Genomic DNA, 25,346 nt, shown 5'->3' with positions numbered 1-25,346 from the left:
GTCCCCACAGTCCCATGGTCCCCACATAGTCCCCCATTGTCCCCACATAGTCCCCACAGTCCCATAGTTCCCACAGTCCCATGGTCCCCACAGTCCCCACATAGTCCCCCATTGTCCCCATAGTCCCCACAGTCCCATAGTCCTCACAGTCCCATGGTCCCCACATAGTCCCCACAGTCCCATAGTCCCCACAGTCCCATAGTCCCCACAGTCCCATAGTCCCCACATAGTCCCCACATAGTCCCCACAGTCCCATAGTCCCCACAGTCCCATGGTCCCCACAGTCCCCACATAGTCCCCCATTGTCCCCACAGTCCCATAGTCCTCACAGTCCCATGGTCCCCACATAGTCCCCACAGTCCCATTGTCCCCACAGTCCCATGATCTCCACATAGTCCCCACAGTCCCATTGTCCCCACATTGTGGGGCGGCAGGGTAGCCTAGTGGTTAGAGCATTGGACTAGCAACTGGAAGGTTGCAAGTTCAAACCCCCGAGCTGACAAGGTACAAATCTGTCGTTCTGCCCCCGAACAGGCAGTTATTAACCCACTATTAACGTCATTGAAAATAAGAATTTGTTCTTAACTGACTTGCCTGGTTAAATAAAGGTTTAAAAAAACAATGGGACAGTCCCACACAGTCCCATAGTCCTGTGGTCCCCCCACAGTCCCCCCAGTCTCATGGTCCCCACATAGTCCCCACAGTCTACACACACATAGTCCCCACAGTCCACACACACATAGTCCCCACAGTCCACACAGTCCCATGGTCCCCACAGTCAACACAGTCCCGTGGTCCCCCCACAGTCCCCCCAGTCTCATGGTCCCCACATAGTCCCCACAGTCCACACACACAACTCTTTGTTTGTTTTGCCCTCTCTTCTATGTAGCTACACCAAATGACCAAAAGTATGTGGACACCTGCTAGTTGAACATCTCATTCCAAAATCATGGGCATTAATATGGAGTTGGTCCCCTTTTTGCAGCTATAACAGCCTCCACTCTTCTGGGAAGGCATTAATATGGAGTTGGTCCCCACTTTGCTGCTATAACAGCCTCCACTCTTCTGGGAAGGCTTTCCACTAGATGTTGGAACATTGCTGCTGGGACTTGCTTCCACTAAGCTCCAAGAGCATTAGTGAGGTCGGGCACTGATGTTGGGTGATTAGGCCTGGCTCGCAGTCAGTATTGCAATTCATCCCAAAGGTGTTCGATGCGGTTGAGGTCATGGCTCTGTGCAGACCTGTCAAGTTCATCCACACCGATCTTGACAAACCAATTCTGTATGGACCTTGCTTTGTGCACGAGGCATTGCCATGCTGAAACAGGAAAGGGCCTGTTGCCACAAAGTTGGAAGCACAGAACTGTCTAGAATTTCATTGTATGCTGTAGCATTACGCTTTCCTTTCACTGGAACCAAGGGGCCTAGTCCTACCCATGAAAAACAGCCCAGACCATTATTCCTCCTCCTTCACCAACTTTACAGTTGGCTATATGTCTTCGGGCAGGTCTCCTGGCATCTGCCAAACCCAGATTCGTCCATCGGACTGCCAGATGGTAAAGGATCATTCATCATTCCAGAGAACGCAAAGGCAGCGAGATTTACACCACTCCAGCCGACGTGATGATGATCTTAGGCTTGTGTGCGGCTGCTTGGCCACGGAAACCCATTTCATGAAGCTCCCGACGAACAGTTATTGTGCTGACGTTGCATCCAGAGACAGTTTGGAACTCGGCAGTGAGTGTTGCGACCAGGACAGACTATTTTTACGCTTTATGCGCTAAACACTCAGCGGTCCCGTTCTATGAGCTTGTGTGGCCTTCCACTTCGTGGCTGAGCTGTTGTTCTCCTAGACATTTCCACTTCACAATAACAGCCCTTACAGTTGACCAGAGCAGCTCTAGCAGGGCAGAAATCTGACGAACTGACAATGCTGGAAAGGTGGCATCGTATGATGGTTCCACGTTGAAAGTCACTGAGCTCTTCAGTGAGGCCATTCTACTGCTAATATTTGTCTATGAAGATTGCATGCCTGTGTGCTCGATTTTAATCACCTGTCAGCAATGGGTGTGGCTTAAAATAGCCAAATCCACTCATTTGAAGGGGTGTCCACATACATTTGTATATAGTTTAGGTACACACAGACACACATGTTCCACGTAAGTGTAGGGAGCCTGCAGCAACACACTGACCCAGTCAGTCTGTCTGTCTGTCTGTCTGTCTGTCTGTCTCTCTGTCTGTATCTCTCTCTCTCTCTCTCTCTCTCTCTCTCTCTCTCTCTCTCTCTGTCTCTCTATCTCTCTATCTCTCTCTGTCTCTCTATCTCTCTCGCTCTCGCTCTCTCTCTCTCTTTCTCTCTCGCTCTCTCTCTCGTTCAGTCTCTCTCTCTCTCATGCTTTCTCTCTCTCTCTTGCACACTCTCTCTCACGCTTTCTCTCTCTCCTCTCTCTCACTCTCTCTCTCTTTCTCTCTCTCGCTCTCGCTCTCGCTCTCTCTCTCTCACGCTCTCTCTCTCCTCTCTCACTCTCTCTCTCACGCTTTCTCTCTCTCCTCTCTCTCTCACTCTCTCTCTCTCTCTCTCTCGGTAGCTCTGCTTTGCTTTCCCAGTTATCCTTGTTTATATGTTTGGCTCCACCATTGCAGTAATACAGTACTGTAAGGCCATTGTAATCACAAGGCTCTGGATAAAGAACCTGCTGGAATAAGTCCAAGCCAGGTGAACTCTCTGAGCTAATATTTACTCTCCTCTCTGATGGGGTGCTGTCATGTGGAATAGCCTATTGAGGTTCAGCAACCCCACATCCCAAGAATAAACCAGTTTTCCGTTGATAGTAGAACTGTAACCCTCTGATTCAAAGATGTTCATAGTCCCAAGCCTCCACAAAGTCTTTCTTCTATGTTGTATTACATGGTTGAAGTATTATGGGACCACTGTACCTGAAACACTCCCAATTAGTTGTATTTCCTGATAACTATCTTCCTGTGCTCTCTTAACCCCATCCATTCCTAGGTGTAATAGGTTGATGTGTTATAGGAAGTGAACCACTACTCCTGGAGCTCCTCCAGACGACCTCCAGCACCCATAGTTTTGCTTCACAGATCAAGAGGGCTTTAAAAGGCCTATTAATACAGAGGTTTTAGCTCCTATTGGCCCACTCTGGCTGCCAAGGCCTGTTACTACAGAGGTTATAGCCTCTACTCACATAAACCTAATACACTGTCTGGGGGGGGCAAATAACACATGATGGTTCAGGGAGTACTGTTGTGAGAGAAAAGAAAACAGGACCGATTTAGTAGTCTAAAATGTAAAAAGAAGAAACATTTGAGTTTATTCTATTTTCTCTGTGGTATGCTGTGGCCCTGGGGCAGACATAATGTTGCCACCATGGCTTGTCTCAGCACATCCCAGCTCTGTTATGCTCTGTTCTGTGTCTTCCTTATTGGAGAAAAGCCTTACTAACACAGATTGGCTAACTTGTATGAGACACCACAGCCATTGAACAGTAGGAGCTGGCCCTATTCTTACGTAACAACATGTAGTAATATGCTTCCCACGCTTTGTACAGTTTGATATTTAGTGAATATGAATATGCTGTTGTATTTGGAAGATGTGCCAACTGAGATATAGGTTTTATTGACGGAGTAGTTTGTCTGGTTCTAGCTGAATATAACTGACTGCCACTGCTCTGTCTCTGATTGGTCAGTTTGCAGGAATCTAATTTGTTCTGTCCCTCTGATTTGGTTAGATCTTTATCACAGTGAACTGTCTAAGTACAGACTTCTCGTCTCAGAAGGGGGTGAAGGGTCTTCCTCTGATGATCCAGATTGACACATACAGTTACAACAACCGCAGCAACAAGCCACTCCACAGAGCCTACTCTCAGATCAAGGTCTTCTGTGACAAGGTGAGTTTCTCTCTCTGACCTCTGATCTCTAGCTCCATCATGACCCACTTCACTAATGAACTTTTAGTCCTGAAGAGTTGCTTTTCGATCTTCAGATCTCCTCCTTGCCCTATGATTCATCCTCCCCTGTACTGTTAGAATCTCAGAATCCATTCCAGAGTTTCTGACTCTCTGCATCCTCCCCTGTACTGTTAGAATCTCAGAATCCATTCCAGAGTTTCTGACTCTCTGCATCCTCCCCTGTACTGTTAGAATCTCAGAATCCATTCCAGAGTTCCTGACTCTCTGCATCCTCCCCTGTACTGTTAGAATCTCAGAATCCATCCCAGAGTTTCTGACTCTCTACATCCTCCCCTGTACTGTTAGAATCTCAGAATCCATCCCAGAGTTTCTGACTCTCTGCATCCTCCCCTGTACTGTTAGAATCTCAGAATCCATCCCAGAGTTCCTGACTCTCTGCATCCTCCCCTGTACTGTTAGAATCTCAGAATCCATTCCAGAGTTTCTGACTCTCTGCATCCTCCCCTGTACTGTTAGAATCTCAGACCCGTCCCAGAGTTTCTGGCTCTCTGCATCCTCCCCTGTACTGTTAGAATCTCAGAATCCGTCCCAGAATTTCTGACTCTCTGCATCCTCCCCTGTACTGTTAGAATCTCAGAATCAATCCCAGAGTTTCTGACTCTCTGCATCCTCCCCTGTACTGTTAGAATCTCAGAATCCATCCCAGAGTTTCTGACTCTCTGCATCCTCCCCTGTACTGTTAGAATCTCAGAATCCATCCCAGAGTTTCTGACACTCTGCATCCTCCCCTGTTCTGTTAGAATCTCAGAATCCATCCCAGAGTTCCTGACTCTCTGCATCCTCCCCTGTACTGTTAGAATCTCAGAATCCATCCCAGAGTTTCTGACACTCTGCATCCTCCCCTGTACTGTTAGAATCTCAGAATCCATCCCAGAGTTCCTGACTCTCTGCATCCTCCCCTGTACTGTTAGAATCTCAGAATCCATCCCAGAGTTTCTGACTCTCTGCATCCTCCCCTGTACTGTTAGAATCTCAGAATCCATCCCAGAGTTTCTGACTCTCTGCATCCTCCCCTGTACTGTTAGAATCTCAGAATCCGTCCCAGAGTTTCTGACTCTCTGCATCCTCCCCTGTACTGTTAGAATCTCAGAATCCATCCCAGAGTTTCTGACTCTCTGCATCCTCCCCTGTACTGTTAGAATCTCAGAATCCATCCCAGAGTTTCTGACTCTCTGCATCCTCCCCTGTACTGTTAGAATCTCAGAATACATCCCAGAGTTTCTGACTCTCTGCATCCTCCCCTGTACTGTTAGAATCTCAGAATCCATCCCAGAGTTTCTGACTCTCTGCATCCTCCTGGTGGCTTCAGCATGTTAAACAATCAACTAGAATTGCAATCTTAGCCTGGGTTTCGCTTTGTATTTCGTGGGTGATTGTTCCTGTCTTTGTGTAGTTTCACCAGATAGGCTGTAATTAGGTTTCACGTTCCGTTTTGTTGTTTTGCATTTGTTTAGTTATTTCATGTGTCACTTTTTTCATTAAAGTCATGAGTAACCACTACGCTGCATTTCGGTCCGACTCTCTTTCTACAAACGAAGAACGACGTTACATCCATCCATCCATCCACTTATTAATTTTTTAATCCATCCATCCACTTTTTCATTTATTAATCCATCCATCCACTCGTTCATTTATTAATCCACCCATCCATCCATCCACTCACTCATTTATTAATCCATTCGTATCTTCATTCATATATTATTCCATCCATCCACTCATTCATATATTAATTCATCGTCCCATCCATCCATCCATACGTTCTGACCTTTTGTCATACATACTGCCACGTTCTGAGCCACGTTTTCCACCTTGGGGGGGGGGGGGTCGTTTTTTTTGTTATGTCTTTGGTTTAGTATGGTCAGGGCTTGAGTTGTGTGGGTGGTCTATGTTCCGTTTTCTATGTTGTGTTTGCGTTTGGCCTGGTATGGTTCTCAATCAGAGGCGGGTGTCGTTAGTTGTCTCTGATTGAGAATCATACTTAGGTAGCCTTTTCCCACTTGTGTTGTGTGGGTGTTAGTATTTCACCGTTCAGGACTGTTTTCGTTTTGTTCTCGTGTTTTGTTGTTTTTGTTCGAGTATTCGTTTTGATTAAAAGAGAATATGTATACTTACCACGCTGCACCTTGGATCCTCCTCTCTCTCTCCCAACGACAAATGTTACACATACATCCAGTCATTCATCTTTTTCAACCATCCATTCAAAAATGAATGTATTAATTAATCCATCCATTCATTCATTTACCAATCCATCCATCCTTCCATCACTTATTCATTTAATAATCCATTCTTCCACTCATTAATTTATACATCTTCTCATTCATTTATAAATACATAGATACATATATCCGTCCACCCATTCATTTTTTTTATCCATCCATCCGTCAATTTATTTATTGGTTAATCCAACCATCTGTTCTCTCATTCATTTATTAATCCCTCCATCCATCCATCCATCCATCCATCCCTCCATCCATCCATCCGCCATCCATCCATCCATCCCTCCATCCATCCCTCCATCCATCCATCCATCCATCCACGTATTAATTTATCCATCCAACCAACCACTCATTCATTTTTGAATCCATCCATCCATCCACATTTTAATTTATTAATCCAACCACTCATTCATTTTTTAATCCATTCATCCATCCACATTTTAATTTATTCATCCATCCACTCATTCATTTATTAATCCAGCCATCCAATCATTAATATGTTTGTGTGTTCCAGGGAGCTGAGAGGAAGATCAGAGATGAGGAAAGGAAACAGAACCGCAGGAAGACTAAAGGTTAGACACTAAATTACCTGTACTGTTACCTGTATTGTTACCTGTATTGTTAACCTGCAATGTTACCTGCACTGTTACCTGTATTGTTACCTGCACTGTTACCTCTATTGTTACCTGCAATGTTCCCTGTACTGTTACCTGCACTGTTACCTGTATTGTTACCTGCTGTAACGAAGTTCGTCTGTTGTTTGAAGAGAGTCAGACCGAAATGCAGCGTGTAGGTTACTCATGACTTTTAATGAAGATAATGCGGTACATGAAATAACTAGAAATACAAAAACAACAAACGAGTGAAACTAATACAGCCTATCTGGTGACTAACACAGAGACAGGTACAATCACCCACGAAATACAACGCGCACTCAGGCTACCTAAATACGGTTCCCAATCCGAGACAACGAGAATCAGCTGACTCCAATTAGGAATCGCCTCAGGCAGCCAAGCCTAACTAGACACACCCCTAATAATACACACTCCCAATTAATACAAACCCCAATACGAAATACAACATATAAACCCATGTCACACCCTGGCCTACCCAAACATATAACAAAAACACAAGATACAATGACCAAGGCGTGACACCTGCACTGTTCCCTGCACTGTTACCTGTATTGTTACCTGTATTGTTACCCGCAATGTTACCTGTACTGTTACCTACAACTTTACCTACACTGTTACCTATACTGTTACCTGTACTGTTACCTGTACTGTTACCTATACTGTTACCTGTATTGTTACCTGTACTGTTACCTGCACTGTTACCTGTATTGTTACCTGCACTGTTACCTCTATTGTTACCTGCAATGTTCCCTGTACTGTTACCTGTATTGTTACCTGCAATGTTACCTGCACTGTTACCTGTACTGTTACCTGTATTGTTACCTGCAATGTTACCTGCACTGTTACCTGTATTGTTACCTGTATTGTTACCAGCAATGTTACCTGCACTGTTAGCGGTATTGTTACATGCTCTGTTACCTGCACTGTTACCTAGAACTTTACCTACACTATTACCTACAACTTTACCTACTCTGTTACCTATACTGTTACCTGTACAGTTACCTACAACTTTACCTATACTGTTACCTGTACTGTTACCTACACTGTTACCTGTACAGTTACCTACAACTTTACCTACACTATTACCTACAACTTTACCTACTCTGTTACCTGTACTGTTACCTATACTGTTACCTACACTGTTACCTGTACTATTACCTACAACTTTACCTACACTGTTACCTGTACAGTTACCTACAACTTTACCTACACTGTTACCTTTACTGTTACCTGTACAGTTACCTACAACTTTACCTACACTGTTACCTACAACTTTACCTACTATGTTACCTGTACAGTTACCTATGCTGTTACCTGTACTGTTACCTAGAACTTTACCTACACTATTACCTACAACTTTACCTACTCTGTTACCTGTACTGTTACCTATACTGTTACCTACACTGTTACCTGTACTATTACCTACAACTTTACCTACACTGTTACCTGTACAGTTACCTACAACTTTACCTACACTGTTACCTTTACTGTTACCTGTACTGTTACCTACACTGTTACCTGTACTGTTACCTACAACTTTACCTACACTGTTACCTACAACTTTACCTACACTGTTACCTTTACTGTTACCTGTACTGTTACCTACACTGTTACCTGTACTGTTACCTACAACTTTACCTACACTGTTACCTACAACTTTACCTACACTGTTACCTGTACTGTTACCTGCACTGTTACCTGTATTGTTACCTGCACTGTTACCTCTATTGTTACCTGCAATGTTACCTCTATTGTTACCTGTATTGTTACCTGTACTGTTACATGTACTGTTACCTGTATTGTTACCTGTATTGTTAGCTGTATTGTTACCTGTATTGTTACCTGCACTGTTACCTGTATTGTTACCTGTATGGTTACCTGCACTGTTACCTGTATTGTTGCCTGTACTGGCACCTGTATTGTTTCCTGTATTGTTACCTGCACTGTTACCTGTATTGTTACCTGCAATGTTACCTGCACTGTTCCCTGCACTGTTAACTGTACTGTTGTGTTACCTGTGTTGTTACCTGTACTGTTCCTGTACTGTTTCCTGTACTGTTACCTACACTGTTACCTGCACTGTTACCTGTATTGTTACCTGTACTGTTACCTGTATATATTTCTAAGTGATTTAAAGTGGCAATCTGCACTTAAAACAATAAGAATGTGGTCACCCCTCCACTGTTTTTGTAAAATGCTGAGGGATTGGGCTGGAGATGTCCTTGTATGTGTCTACACATCACAGGTCTATATTTCCTTTGATAGAAATCCACATGATCTCACTACTGTTGTGTGTTCCAGGGAAGGATGGAGGACTAGGGGTGATAACTCTCCCTAAGAAGCCTGACACCACCTACTTCAAGACCATGACTGACCTGGAGGCCCAGCCTGTACTCTTCATCCCTGATGTCCACTTTGGAAACCTGCAGAGGGCTGGACAGGTCAGATACACAGGCACATTGGGAGTGTCTCCCAAATGGTCCCTATACGCTTATAGTGCACTTTTTAGGAATAGGTTGCCATTTTGGACAGGAATAGGAAAGCTAATCATGTGATCCTTAAAAAAAATGATTTAAATATATTTTCAACAACCAACATTATCCTACAGATTTTACGTAATGTGTTCGGCTGCAGTCTGTCAGGGGTATGCTGTTCCTAAATCTAACATGAATGGTACTGTAGAATCAATGTCTGGCTTAGACTGTGTTTAACCAGAATGCTAGCTAAAACGGCCTTATCTTTCAGTGTCCATTGGAATCTGTAGGTTAGAATATGTCACAACTTCCTTCATCTGTCGCATCAGACCTTTGCTGATACATTATGGGTCTTACGATGCCTTGGTTAACTTATCAACAATCTGATATGGTCTAACGATGCCTTGGTTAACTTATCAACGATCTGATATGGTCTAACGATGCCTTGGTTAACTTATCAATGATCTGATATGGTCTAACGATGCCTTGGTTAACTTATCAATGATCTGATATGGTCTAACGATTGCCTTGGTTAACTTATCAATGATCTGATATGGTCTAACGATGCCTCGGTTAACTTATCAATGATCTGATATGGTCTAACGATGCCTCGGTTAACTTATCAACAATCTGATATGGTCTAACGATGCCTTGGTTAACTTATCAACGATCTGATATGGTCTAACGATGCCTTGGTTAACTTATCAATGATCTGATATGGTCTAACGATGCCTTGGTTAACTTATCAATGATCTGATATGGTCTAACGATGCCTTGGTTAACTTATCAATGATCTGATATGGTCTTACGATGCCTTGGTTAACTTATCAATGATCTGATATGGTCTAACGATGCCTTGGTTAACTTATCAATAATCTGATATGGTCTAACGATGCCTTGGTTAACTTATCAATGATCTGATATGGTCTAACGATGCCTTGGTTAACTTATCAATGACCTGATATGGTCTAACGATGCCTTGGTTAACTTAACAACAATCTGATATGGTCTAACGATGCCTTGGTTAACTTATCAACAATCTGATATGGTCTAACGATGCCTTGGTTAACTTATCAATGATCTGATATGGTCTAACGATGCCTTGGTTAACTTATGAAAGATCTGATGCATTATGGTCTAACGATGCCTTGGTTAACTTATGAAAGATCTGATGCATTATGGTCTAACGATGCCTTGGTTAACTTATCAATGATCTGATATGGTCTAACGATGCCTCGGTTAACTTATCAATGATCTGATATGGTCTAACGATGCCTTCGTTAACTTATGAAAGATCTGATGCATTATGGTCTAACGATGCCTTGGTTAACTTATCAATGATCTGATATGGTCTAATGATGCCTCGGTTAACTTATCAATGATCTGATATGGTCTAACGATGCCTTCGTTAACTTATCATCAATCTGATACTGTCTAACGATGCCTTGGTTAACTTATCATCAATCTGATACGGTCTAACGGTGCCTTGGTTAACTTATCAACAATCTGATATGGTCTAACGATGCCTTGGTTAACTTATCATCAATCTGATATGGTCTAACGATGCCTTGGTTAACTTATCAACAATCTGATACGGTCTAACGATGCCTTCGTTAACTTATCATCAATCTGATACTGTCTAACGATGCCTTGGTTAACTTATCAATGATCTGATATGGTCAAACGATGCCTTGGTTAACTTATCAACAATCTGATATGGTCTAACAATGCCTTGGTTAACTTATCATCAATCTGATACGGTCTAACGGTGCCTTGGTTAACTGATGAAAGATCTGATGCATTATGGTCTAACGATGCCTTGGTTAACTTATCAATGATCTGATATGGTCTAACAATGCCTTGGTTAACTTATCAATGATCTGATATGGTCTAACGATGCCTTGGTTAACTTATCAATGATCTGATATGGTCTAACGATGCCTTGGTTAACTTATCATCAATCAGATACGGTCTAACAATGCCTTTTTTTAACTTATCAACAATCTGATATGGTCTAACGATGCCTTGGTTAACTTATCAATGATCTGATATGGTCTAACGATGCCTTGGTTAACTTATCATCAATCTGATATGGTCTAACGATGCCTTGGTTAACTTATCAATGATCTGATACAGTCTAACGATGCCTTGGTTAACTTATCATCAATCTGATATGGTCTAACGATGCCTTGGTTAACTTATCAATGATCTGATACGGTCTTACGATGACTTGGTTAACTTATCAATGATCTGATACGGTCTAACGATGCCTCTGTTAACTTATCAATGATCTGATATGGTCTAACGATGCCTTGGTTAACTTATCATCAATCTGATACTGTCTAACGATGCCTTGGTTAACTTATCAATGATCTGGTATGGTCTAACGATGCCTTGGTTAACTTATCAATGATCTGATACGGCCTAACGATGCCTTGGTTAACTTATCAATGATCTGATATGGTCTAACGATGCCTTGGTTAACTTATCAATGATCTGATATGGTCTAACGATGCCTTGGTTAACTTATCAATGATCTGATATGGTCTAACGATGCCTTGGTTAACTTATCAACAATTTGATACGGTCTAACGATGCCTTGCTTAACTTATCAATGATCTGATATGGTCTAACGATGCCTTGGTTAACTTATCAATGATCTGATATGGTCTAACGATGCCTTGGTTAACTTATCAACAATTTGATACGGTCTAACGATGCCTTGCTTAACTTATCAATGATCTGATATGGTCTAACGATGCCTTGGTTAACTTATCAATGATCTGATATGGTCTAACGGTGCCTTGGTTAACTGATGAAAGATCTGATGCATTATGGTCTAACGATGCCTTGGTTAACTTATCAATGATCTGATATGGTCTAACAATGCCTTGGTTAACTTATCAATGATCTGATATGGTCTAACAATGCCTTGGTTAACTTATCAATGATCTGATATGGTCTAACGATGCCTTGGTTAACTTATCATCAATCTGATACGGTCTAATGAGGCCTCGGTTAACTTATCAATGATCTGATATGGTCTAACGATATCTTCGTTAACTTATCAACAATCTGATACGGTCTAATGAGGCCTTGGTTAACTTATCAATGACCTTTGTAGAGAATCTATAGATTTATCTAGAAGAAAGGTCAGTTTGCAGACGCTTGGTTTTCTCCTCTTGTAACCAGTCTGAGAGTTTTTAGGGCCACATCTTTTATTGACTTTTTACAGATTGTCAAATATATGCCTTTAAGCTATTTGAAGGAATGATACATAACATATTTAGATTTCTGTTTCATTACTTATATGTATATTTGCCTATGTTATGTACATACTTAAAGCTGACGTTGCCAATGTGCTATTCTTTCCCAGGTATTTGCCTTTAACACAGAAGAGATTGAGAGAGGAGGGTGAGTGTTCACATGTGGATACATTCACATGCAAATATCCACTGAGTGTACAAAACATTAGGAACACCTTCCTAATATGTAGTTGCACCCCCTTTTGCCCTCAGAAAAGCCTCAATTCGTTGGACATGGACTCTACAAAGTGTTGAAAGCATTACACAGGGACGCTGGACCATGTTGACTCCAATGCCTCCCACAGTTGTGTCAAGTTGGCTGGATGTCCTTTGGGTGGTGGAACATTCTTGATACACACGGGAAACTGTTGGGCATAAAAAAAACAGCAGCGTTGCAGTTCTTGACTCAAACCGGTGCGCCTGGCATCTACTACCAGACCCCGTTCAAAGACACTTACATCCTTTGTCTGGCCCATTCACCCTCTGATTGGCACACAGACACAATCCATGTCTCATTTGGCCCAAGGCTCAAAATTCTCCTCCCCTTCATCCACACTGATTGAAGTGAATTTAAAAAGTGACATCAATAAGGGATCATAGCTCTCACATGGATTCCCCTGGTCAGTCTATGTCATGGAAAGAGCAGGTGTTCCTAATGTTTTGTGCACTCAGTCTAAACCTCACATATGTAAAATGGGACCAACTCAATCCCACACATACAGTTGAAGTCGGAAGTTTACAGTTTACAGTCGGAAGTTTACTTAACCAAATGCATTTAAACTCACAATTCCTGACATTTAATCCTAGTAAGAATTCCATGTCTTAGGTCAGTTAGGATCACCACTTTATTTTAAGAATGTGAAATGTCAGAATAATAGTAGAGAGAATGATTTATTTCAGATTTGATTTCTTTCATCACATTCCAAGTGGGTTAGAAATGTACATACACTCAATTAGTATTTGGTAGCATTGCCTTTTAAATTGTTTAACTTGGGTCAAACATTTGAGTAGCCTTCCACAAGCTTCCCTCAATAAGTGGGATGAATTTTGACCCATTCCTTGTGACAGCTGGTGTAACTGAGTCAGGTTTGTAGGCTTCCTTGCTCGCACACACTTTTTCAGTTCTGCCCCCACATTTTCTATAGGATTGAGGAAAGGGCTTTGTGATGTCCCCTCTGTAGTCCTTAAGCCATTTTGCCACAACTTTGGAAGTATGCTTGGGGTCATTGTCCATTTGGAAGAACCATTTACGACCAAGCTTTTAACTTCCTGACTGCTGTCTTGAGATGTTGCTTCAATAAATCAACGTAATTTTCCACCCTCGTGATGCCATCTATTTTGTGAAGTGCACGAGTCCCTCCTGCAGCAAGGCACCCAAACAACATGATGCTGCTACCCCCGTGCTTCATGGTTGGGATGGTGTTCTTCGGCTTTTTCCTCCAAACATAACGATGGTCATTATGGCCGAACAGTTCTATTTTTGTTTCATCAAACCAGAGGACATTTCTCCAAAAAAGTACAATATTTGTCCCCATGTGCAGTTGCAAACCGTAGTCTGGCTTTTTTATGGCGGTTTTGGAGCAGTGGCTTCTTCATTGCTGAGCGGCATTTCAGGTTATATCGATATAGGACTTGTTTTACTGTGGATATAGATACTTTTGTACCGGTTTCCTCCGGCATCTTCACAAGGTCCTTTGCTATTGTTTTGGGATTGATTTGAACTTTTCGCAAAAAAGTACATTCATCTCTAGGAGACAAACTAAATAGCACGTTTGGCTAATAAAGCCAATAAAACGGCAACGCTCCTCTCCGACGCGGTCACTGGATCTGCAGTGTTTAGCGTGAATGCGGTCACTAATGTTGGAACTTTGCTTTTAATACGTGTATTGCAGCCAAAGCGTGATCGAGTTGAATCCCAGCCTCTGAGCAAGCCCTCTTGTTGGTTGTGTATCCCATCTTTGATGTGTGATGAGTATGTGTGAGTTAGAGGTCTGACTGGTCTGTTGCTGTTGTTGTTGTTGTGTCCATCATGCAGGAGTGTGTTGGTTAAGAGGATGTTCAGACCGTCAGAGGATGACCTCTCACCTCCTTCCCACAAACAGATCAAAGAGGAAACACACAAGAGAGGTACCAGTCAATATAACCTCTACACAGAGCTACCAGTCTGTATAACCCTACAGAGAGGTACTAGTCTATATAACCCTACAGAGAGGTACTAGTCTATATAACCTCTACAGAGAGGTACCAGTCTATATAACCTCTACAGAGGTACCAGTCTATATAATCTCTACACAGAAGTACCAGTCTATATAACCTCTACAGAGAGGTACCAGTCTATATAATCTCTACACAGAGGTACCAGTCTATATAACCTCTACAGAGGTACCAGTCTATATCACCTCTACAGAGGTACCAGTCATGTAACCTCTACAGAGAGGTACCAGTCTATATAGATTCTACAGAGAGGTAGCAGTCTATATAGACTCTACAGAGAGGTACCAGTCTATATAGACTCTACAGAGGTACTATTCTATATAACCTCTACAGAGAGGTACCAGTCTATATAGACTCTGCAGAGGTACCAGTCTATATAGACTCTGCAGAGGTACCAGTCTGTATAACCTCTACAGAGAGGTACCAGTCTATATAGACTCTGCAGAGGTACCAGTCTATATAGACTCTACAGAGAGGTAGCAGTCTATATAGACTCTAAAGAGGTACCAGTCTTTATAATATCCTACTATAGGAGCGCTGCTTCACAGACAAGCCAAAACAACTTCAGTGGCATAACATCCTGAATGTGTCCATCTCTCCACAGTCCTGCTGTATGTGAGGAAGGAGTCGGATGAGGTGTTTGATGCTCTGATGCTCAAGTCTCCAACCCTGAGAGGCCTGATGGAAGCAGTGAGTATCTCTAAAAAAAGATGCTCTATTTAAACCGATCAGAATCATTAGGGCAGCCAGATTAAGAGGAGGCAAAGTGCAAAGGGAGAAGTTGGGGAGGAAAGCCCTGTTTCTGGGGTTAGACCACCTGACCAGAGGGCCTCCACCAGTTAGTTAGTCTCTATCATCTGGATGATCCAGGTTATCCTCTCTGGTATTGGTAAATCGCATCCACAGCTTGTTCGTGGAATCTAAATAACATTGTCCTTCATTCACAGATATCAGAGAAGTATGGAGTTCCCACTGAGAGGATAGCCAAGATCTACAAGAAAAGCAAAAAAGGGTGAGAATGGAATTCTATTGAACACGGCATTAGAATAAAATTCGATTGAACACGGCATTAGAATGGAATTCTATTGAGCACAGCATCAGAATGAAATTCTATTGAGCACAGCGTCAGAATGGAAATCTATTGAGCACAGCATCAGAATGGAATTCGATTGAGCATAGCATCAGACAGGAATTCTATTGAGCAGAGCATCAGACTGGAATTCTATTGAACATATCATTAGAATGGTATTTTATTGAGCACAGCATCAGAATGGAATTCTATTGAGCACAGCATCAGAATGAAATTCTATTGAGCACAGCATCAGAATGGAATTCTATTGAGCACAGCATCAGAATGGAATTCTACTCAACACTCCATCAGAATGGAATTCTATTGAACACGGCATCAGAATGGAATTCTATTGAACACAGCATTAGAAGGCAATTCTACTCAACACGGCATCAGAAGGCAATTCTACTCAACACGGCATCAGAATATAATTCTGTTGAACACGGCATTAGAATGGAATTCTTCTCACCACGGCATCAGAATGGAATTCTACTCAACACGGCATCGGAATGGAATTCTTCTTGACACGATTTCGGATTGGAATTCTTTTGAGCATGGCATCAGAATGGAATTCTATTGAGCACAGCATCAGAATGGAATTCTATTGAGCACAGCATCAGAATGGAATTCTGATGAACACGGCATCAGAATGGAATTCTATTGAACACGGCATTAGAATGGAATTCTGTTGAACACGGCATTAGAATGGAATTCTATTGAACACAGCATCAGAATGGAATTCTATTGAGCACAGCATCAGAATGCAATTCTACTCAACGCGGAATCAGAATGGAATTCTATTGAGCACGGCATCAGAATGGAATTCTACTCAACATGGCATCGGAATGGAATTCTATTGAGCATGGCATTAGAATGGAATTCTACTCAACACAGCATCAGAATGTAATTCTACTCAACACGGCATCAGAATGGATTTCTATTGAACACGGCATCAGAATGGAATTCTATTGAACACGGCAATAGCAATGGAATTCTTTTGAACACGGCATTAGAATGGAATTATGTTGAACACGGCATTAAAATGGAATTCTATTGAGCAAAGCATCAGAATGGAATTCTATTGAGCACAGCATCCGAATGGAATTCTATCGAACACAGCATCAGAATGGAATTCTATCGATCACAGCATCAGAAGGCAATTCTACTCAACACGGCATCAGAATGGATTTCTATTGAACACGGCATCAGAATGGAATTCTACTCAAAATGGCATCGGAATGGAATTCTACTCAACATGATTTCGGAATGGAATTCTATTGAGCATGGCATCAAAATGGAATTCTACTCATCACGGAATCAGAATGGAATTCTATTGAGCACGGAATCAGAATGGAATTCTACTCAACACTCCATCAGAATGGAATTCTACTCAACACGGCATCAGAATGGAATTCTACTCACCACGGCATCAGAATGGAATTCTACTCAACACGGCATCAGAATGGAATTCTACTCACCACGGCATCAGAATGGAATTCTACTCAACACGGCATCAGAATGAAATTATACTCACCACGGCATCGGAATGGAATTCTACTCAACATGATTTCAGAATGGAATTCTACTGAGCATGCCATTAGAATGGAATTCTATTGAGCATGGCATTAGAATGGATTTCTATTGAACACGGCATTAGAATGGAATTCTATTGAGCAAAGCATCAGAATGGAATTCTATTGAGCACAGCATCCGAATGGAATTCTATTGAACACAGCATCAGAATGGAATTCTATCGATCACAGCATCAGAAGGCAATTCTACTCAACACGGCATCAGAATGGATTTCTATTGAACACGGCATTAGAATGGAATTCTATTGAACACGGCAATAGCAATGGAATTCTGTTGAACACGGCATTAGAATGGAATTCTGTTGAACACGGCATTAGACTGGAATTCTATTGAGCAAAGCATCAGAATGGAATTCTATTGAGCACAGCATCAGAATGGATTTCTATTGAACACGGCATCAGAATGGAATTCTACTCAAAATGGCATCGGAATGGAATTCTACTCAACATGATTTCGGAATGGAATTCTATTGAGCATGGCATCAAAATGGAATTCTACTCATCACGGAATCAGAATGGAATTCTGATGAACACGGCATTAGAATGGAATTCTGTTGAACACGGCATTAGAATGGAATTCTATTGACCACGGCATCAGAATGAAATTATACTCAACACTCCATCAGAATGGAATTCTATTGAGCATGGCATCAGAACGGAATTTTACTCAACACGGCATCAGAATGGAATTCTATTGAGCATGGCATTAGAATGGAATTCTACTCAACACGGCATCAGAATGTAATTCTACTCAACACGGCATCAGAATGGAATTCTACTCAACACAGAATCAGAATGGAATTCTATTGAGCAAGGCATCAGAATGGAATTCTACTCAACACTACATCAGAATTGAATTCTATTGAGCACGGCATCAGAACGGAATTCTAGTCAACACGGCATCAGACTGGAATTCTACTCACCACGGCATCAGAATGGAATTCTACTCAACACGGCATCAGAATGGAATTCTACTCAACACGGCATCGGAATGGAATTCTACTCAACATGATTTCGGAATGGAATACTATTGAGCATGCCATTATAATGGAATTCTATTGAACACGGCATTAGAATGGAATTCTATCGAACACGGCATTAGGAATGGAATTCTTTCAAACACGGCATTAGAATGGAATTATGTTGAACACGGCATTAAAATGGAATTCTGATGAACACGGCATCAGAATGGAATTCTATTGAACACGCCATTAGAATGGAATTCTGTTGAAAAAGGCATTAGAATGGAATTCTGTTGAACACGGCATCAGAATGGAATTCTATTGAACACGCCATTAGACTGGAATTCTGTTGAAAAAGGCATTAGAATGGAATTCTGTTGAACACGGCATTAAATGGAATTCTGTTGAACACGGCATTAAATGGAATTCTGTTGAACACGGCATCAGAATGATATTCTATTAAGCACAGCATCAGAATGGAATTCTATCGAGCACAGCATCAGAAGGCAATTCTACTCAACACGGCATCAGAATGGAATTCTGTTGAACACGGCATTAGAATGGAATTCTATTTAGCACGGCATCAGAATGGAATTCTACTCAACACGGCATCAGAATGGAATTGTATTGAGCATGGCATCAGAATGGAATTCTACTCAACACTTCATTAGAATAGAATTCCATTGAACACAGCATTTTATTGGAATTCTGTTGAACACGGCATTAAAATGGAATTCTGATGAACACAGCATCAGAATGGAATTCTACCCAACACGGCATCGGAATGTAATTCTTCTCAACACGATTTCGGATTGGAATTCTATTAAGCATGGCATCAGAATGGAATTCTACTCAACACTTCATTAGAATAGAATTCCATTGAACACAGCATTTTAATGGAATTCTGTTGAACACGGCATTAAAATGGAATTCTATTGAGCACAGCATCAGAATGGAATTCTATTGAGCACAGCATCAGAATGCAATTCTACTCGACACGGCATCAGAATTGAATTCTGTTGAACACGGCATGAGAATGGAATTCTTTTGAACACGGCATCAGAATGGATTTCTATTGAACACGGCATTAGAATGGAATTCTATTGAACACGGCATCAGAATGGAATTCTACTCGACACGGCATCAGAATTGAATTCTGTTGAACACGGCATGAGAATGGAATTCTTTTGAACACGGCATCAGAATGGATTTCTATTGAACACGGCATTAGAATGGAATTCTACTCACCACGGCATCAGAATGGAATTCTACTCAACATGGCATCAGAATGGAATGCTACTCAACACGGCATCGGAATGGAATTCTACTCAACACGGCAAAAGAATAGAATTCTACTCAACATGATATCGGAATGGAATTCTATTGAGCACGGCATCAGAATGGAATTCTGTTGAACACGGCGTCAGAATGAAAATCTATTGATCACGGCATTAGAATGGAGATCTGTTGAACACAGCATCAGAATGGAATTCCTATGAGCACAGAATCAGAATGGAAATCCTTGTAGCATGGCACCAGAATGGAATTCTTTTGAGCATGGCACCAGAATGGAATTCTGTTGAGCACATAATTATAACGGAATTCTATTGAACACGGCATTAGAATGGTATTCTGTTGAACACGGCATTAGAATGGAATTCTACACAACACGGCATCAGAATGGAATTCTATTGATCACTGCATCAGAATGGAATTCTACTCAAAACGGCATTAAAATGGAATTCTATTGAACACGGCATTATAATTGAATTCTACTCAACCCGTCATCAGAATGGAATTCTATTCATCACGGCATCAGAATGGAATTCTACCCAACAAGGCATTAGAATGGAATTCTATTGAACAGAGCATTAGAATGGAATTCTATTGAACACGGCATCAGAATGGATTTCTCTTGATCACGGCATCAGAATAGAATTCTATTGAACATGGCATTAGAATGGAATTCTATTGATTACGGCATCAGAATGGAATTCTATTGAGCACGGCATTAGACTGGAATTCTATTGATCACGGCATCAGAATGGAATTCTTTTGAGCCTGGCACCAGAATGGAATTCTATTGAGCACATAATTATAACGGAATTCTATTGAACATGGCATTAGAATGGTATTCTGTTGAACACGGCACCAGAATTAAATTATATTGTGCACATAATTATAACGGAATTCTATTGAACACGGCATCAGCATCGGATTCCAGAATGGAATTCCGCTGAGCACTTTATCAGAATGGAATTCCGTGGAGCACTTTATCAGAAAATAATATTTGTGTCATTCTCAAAACTTTTGGCCATGACTGTATAGGGAGGTCAGAGAACTGGAAGTGTGGTGCCAGGACAACAACCTCTCCCTCAATGTGAGCAAGACAAAGGAGATGATTGTGGACAACAGGAAAACAGGCCCCCATTAACATCGGCGGGGCTGTAGTGGAGCGGGTCGAGAGTTTAAAGTTCCTTGGTGTCCACATCACCAACAAACTATCATGGTCCAAACATTCCAAGACAGTTGTGAAGAGGGCACGATAAAGCCTATTCCCCCTCAGGAGAATGAAAACATTTGGCATGGGTTCCCAGATCATCAAAAGGTTCTACAGCTGCACCATCGAGAGCACCCTGACCTGTTGCATCAAATCAAAGTTTATTTGTCATGTGCGCCGAATACAACAGGTGTAGTAGACCTTACAGTGAAATGCTTACTTACAGGCTCTAACCAATAGTGCGGAGAAAAAACAAGAAGACTTACAGAAAACGTTTGACCTCTGTCATTGCCAACAAAGGGTATATAACAAAGTACTGAGATAAACTTTTGTTATTGACCAAATACTTATTTTCCACCATAATTTGCAAATAAATTCATTAAAAATCCTACAATGTGATTTTCTAGATTTTTTTTTTCATTTTGTCTGTCATAGTTGAAGTGTATCTATGATTAAAATTACAGGCCTCTCTCATTTTTTTAAGTGGGAGAGCTTGCACAATTGGTGGCTGACTAAATACTTTTTTGCCCCACTGTATATAATAGGCGGTGTCAGAGGAAAGCCCATAAAATTGTCAAAGACTCCAGTCACCAAGGTTATAGACTGTTTTCTCTGCTACTGCACTGCAAAAGGTTCCGGAGCACCAAGTCTCGGACCAAAAGGCTCCTCAACAGCTTCTACCCCCAAGCCATTAGACTGCTGAACAATTCATAAAAATCGTCACCAGACAATTTACATTGACCCCCCCACCTTGTACACAACTACTACTGTTTATTATCTATGCATAGTCACTTCACCCCCACCTACATGTACAGATTACCTCAACTAACCTGTACCCCTGCACACAGACTCTGTACCGGTAGCCCTTGTATATAGCCTCGTTATTGTTATTCTTATTGTCTTACTTTTTATTATTACTTTTTATTTGAGTCTACTTGGAAAATATTTTCTTAACTCTTCTTGAACTGCGCTGTTGGTTAAGGGCCTGTAAGTAAACATTTCACGGTGAAGTCTACACCTGTTGTATTCGGATCATATGGCAAATAATAATACTAATAATAATTTGATTGGTTTTGAATTGTATTGAGCACAGCATTAGAATGGTATTCTATTGAACACAGCATTAGAATGGTATTCTATTGAACACAGCATTAGAATGGTATTCTATTGAACACAGCATTAGAATGGTATTCTATTGAACACAGCATTAGAATGGTATTCTATTGAACACAGCATTAGAATGGTATTCTATTGAACACAGCATTAGAATGGTATTCTATTGAACACAGCATTAGAATGGTATTCTATTGAACACAGCATTAGAATGGTATTCTATTGAACACAGCATTAGAATGGTATTCTATTGAACACAGCATTAGAATGGTATTCTATTGAACACCACATTAGCATGGAATTGAAGGAATCTAATAGGCTGGTGTTGCCAGACTTTCTAGTCTTGTTCTTTACTCAAACTGGTGTGAGAAGGACAAATATCCAGGCATGAATGTCTGTATTCCTCTGTGTTTGTGAATGTTGTGGTTTAAACATTTGCAGGACAATCAATCAGTCAATCAATCAATCAATCAATCAATCAATCAGCTAACTCTCCCCATTCTCCCTTGTCCGATCTTTTTGAACATGGAATCATCTAACTCTCCCCATTCTCCCTTGTCCGATCTTTTTGAACATGGAATCATCTAACTCTCCCCATTCTCCCTTGTCCGATCTTTTTGAACATGGAATCATCTAACTCTCCCCATTCTCCCTTATAGGATCCTGGTGAACATGGACGACAACATCATAGAGCATTACTCTAATGAAGACACCTTCATCCTGAGCATAGAGAGCTACGCTGACGCCTACAAGGTGACACTCACCGAAATATGATGTCTGAAGGACGGGGGGGGGACAGTCTGAAGGCCGGGGGGGACAGTACAGGAGGACAGGACAGTACAGGAGGACAGGACAGTACAGGAGGACTGAGTGTAGGGTCGGGGGGACAGGACAGTACAGGAGGACTGAGTGTAGGGTCGGGGGGACAGGACAGTACAGGAGGACTGAGTGTGGGGCCGATGAGGGACCGGGACCAGAAGCACCGGTTCCAATACAAGCGCCAATGCCGTTTAGCAAACTCCAGGCGTTTACATTTGTTGGATGACATGAAAATAGAGCTCTTTGGCCAGACTTCAAAATGAGAATGTATGAGCAGAAAATAACCTCATACCTACTGGAAAGTATGGTGGTGGATCTTTGATATTTAGGGACTATTTACCTTCCACTGGTCCTGGAGCCCTTGTTAAGGTCAACAGCATCATGAACTTTACCCAGTACAAGGACATTTTAGCCAAAAAACCTGATTGCCTCTGTCAGGAGGCTGAAACTTGGCCGCAAGAGGATCTTCCAGCAAGACAAAAACCTCAAGGTCACAAAATACACAAAGAAATGGTTAATTGGCCTCAAAATCAGCAGCAATGGACATCTTTGTCTCCAGACTTGGAACCCACTGAAAACCTGTGGTTTGATTTGAAGGGGGCCGTCCATACACCCAGTCAAACGATATCAAGGATCTGGAAGGATTCTCTAAAGAGGAATGGTCTCAGATCCCTCCCAATGTGTTCTCCAACATAAAACATTTTAGAAAAAGGCTCAGGGCCGTTATCCTCACAAGGCGAGGTATTGAACGCAAGCTCTAGCCATAGGTGACATACAGACAGAGTACTCAACACTACAGACATAGTACTCAACACTACAGACAGAGTACTCAACACTACAGACATAGTACTCAACACTACAGACATAGTACTCAACACTACAGACATAGTACTCAACAGAGTACACAACACTACAGACATAGTACTCAACACTACAGACATAGTACTCAACACTACAGACATAGTACTCAACACTACAGACAGAGTACTCAACACTACAGACATAGTACTCAACACTACAGACATAGTACTCAACAGAGTACACAACACTACAGACATAGTACTCAACACTACAGACATAGTACTCAACACTACAGACATAGTACTCAACACTACAGACAGGGTACTCAACACTACAGACAGAGTACTCAACACTACAGACATAGTACACAACACTACAGACATAGTACTCAACACTACAGACATAGTACTCAACACTACAGACATAGTACTCAACACTACAGACATAGTACTCAACACTACAGACAGAGTACTCAACACTACAGACATAGTACTCAACACTACAGACATAGTACTCAACACTACAGACATAGTACTCAACACTACAGACATAGTACTCAACACTACAGACATAGTACTCAACACTACAGACAGAGTACTCAACACTACAGACAGAGTACTCAACACTACAGACATAGTACTCAACACTACAGACATAGTACTCAACAGAGTACACAACCCTACAGACAGAGTACTCAACACTACAGACATAGTACTCAACACTACAGACATAGTACTTAACACTACATACATAGTACTCAACACTACAGACATAGTACTCAACACTACAGACATAGTACTCAACACTACAGACATAGTACTCAACAGAGTACACAACCGTACAGACATAGTACTCAACACTACAGACAGAGTACTCAACACTACAGACATAGTACTCAACACTACAGACATAGTACACAACACTACAGACATAGTACTCAACACTACAGACATAGTACTCAACACTACAGACATAGTACACAACACTACAGACATAGTACTCAACAGAGTACACAACCCTACAGACAGAGTACACAACCCTACAGACAGAGTACTCAACCCTACAGACAGAGTACTCAACCCTACAGACATAGTACTCAACACTACAGTCAGAGTACACAACACTACAGACAGATGAAATATGAACCGATCTCTTCACAGCCTATATGATATAGTTATAGTGTGTTAGTCCCTCAATGGAACAGGTTAACATGTAGAATCCTTGGATCCTGAGTGTAGGGATGTTTTATATGTTACTTAAACCTGTCAGACCCCAATCTAATGAGCTTTAATTAACTGTCAATATAATTATTTTTCTGTTGTATGTTGAGCATGTATAGTTTTACATGGTTTTGCTAAATGACCATGGCTTGTTGATAAAAGGGGTATTTACATTTAAATGTTCTTATGTTCTTATGCTCTTATCCAGAGAGACTTACAGTTAGTGCTTTTTTTACACCAGTTTAAAGATACACTTCTCGTTAATCCAACCACAGTGTCCGATTTCAAAAAAGCTTTTCGGCAAAAATTCAATAATCTGAGAACAGCATTCAGCCACAAATGCAAGCCATACAGTTACCCGCCAAATTGTGGAGTCAACAAAAGTTATAAATAGCATTATAAATCTTCACTTACCTTTGCTGATCTTCGTTGGAATGCAC

General features: G+C 41.5%; 1 protein-coding gene across 1 annotated transcript in view; it reads left to right on the top strand.

Moving 5' to 3' along the window:
* The window catches only part of grhl2b (grainyhead-like transcription factor 2b), a 70,249-nt gene extending 46,584 nt beyond the window's left edge, over positions 1 to 23,665 (top strand). Inside the window, exons 9-16 of the mRNA XM_052469056.1 lie at positions 3,747 to 3,905; positions 6,717 to 6,774; positions 9,139 to 9,278; positions 12,688 to 12,725; positions 14,652 to 14,743; positions 15,435 to 15,520; positions 15,778 to 15,842; positions 22,726 to 23,665. Of these exons, the coding sequence (XP_052325016.1) occupies positions 3,747 to 3,905; positions 6,717 to 6,774; positions 9,139 to 9,278; positions 12,688 to 12,725; positions 14,652 to 14,743; positions 15,435 to 15,520; positions 15,778 to 15,842; positions 22,726 to 22,840 (753 nt within the window). The 3' untranslated portion in view covers positions 22,841 to 23,665. The remainder of the gene's footprint in view (positions 1 to 3,746; positions 3,906 to 6,716; positions 6,775 to 9,138; positions 9,279 to 12,687; positions 12,726 to 14,651; positions 14,744 to 15,434; positions 15,521 to 15,777; positions 15,843 to 22,725) is intronic.
* The last annotated feature ends 1,681 nt before the right edge of the window (positions 23,666 to 25,346 follow it).

This window comes from Oncorhynchus keta, chromosome 19 (assembly GCF_023373465.1).
Source record: "Oncorhynchus keta strain PuntledgeMale-10-30-2019 chromosome 19, Oket_V2, whole genome shotgun sequence".
Taxonomy (NCBI): domain Eukaryota; kingdom Metazoa; phylum Chordata; class Actinopteri; order Salmoniformes; family Salmonidae; genus Oncorhynchus; species Oncorhynchus keta.
Note: the sequence above shows the minus strand (reverse complement) of the source record. Positions and strands in the feature narration are given on the sequence as shown.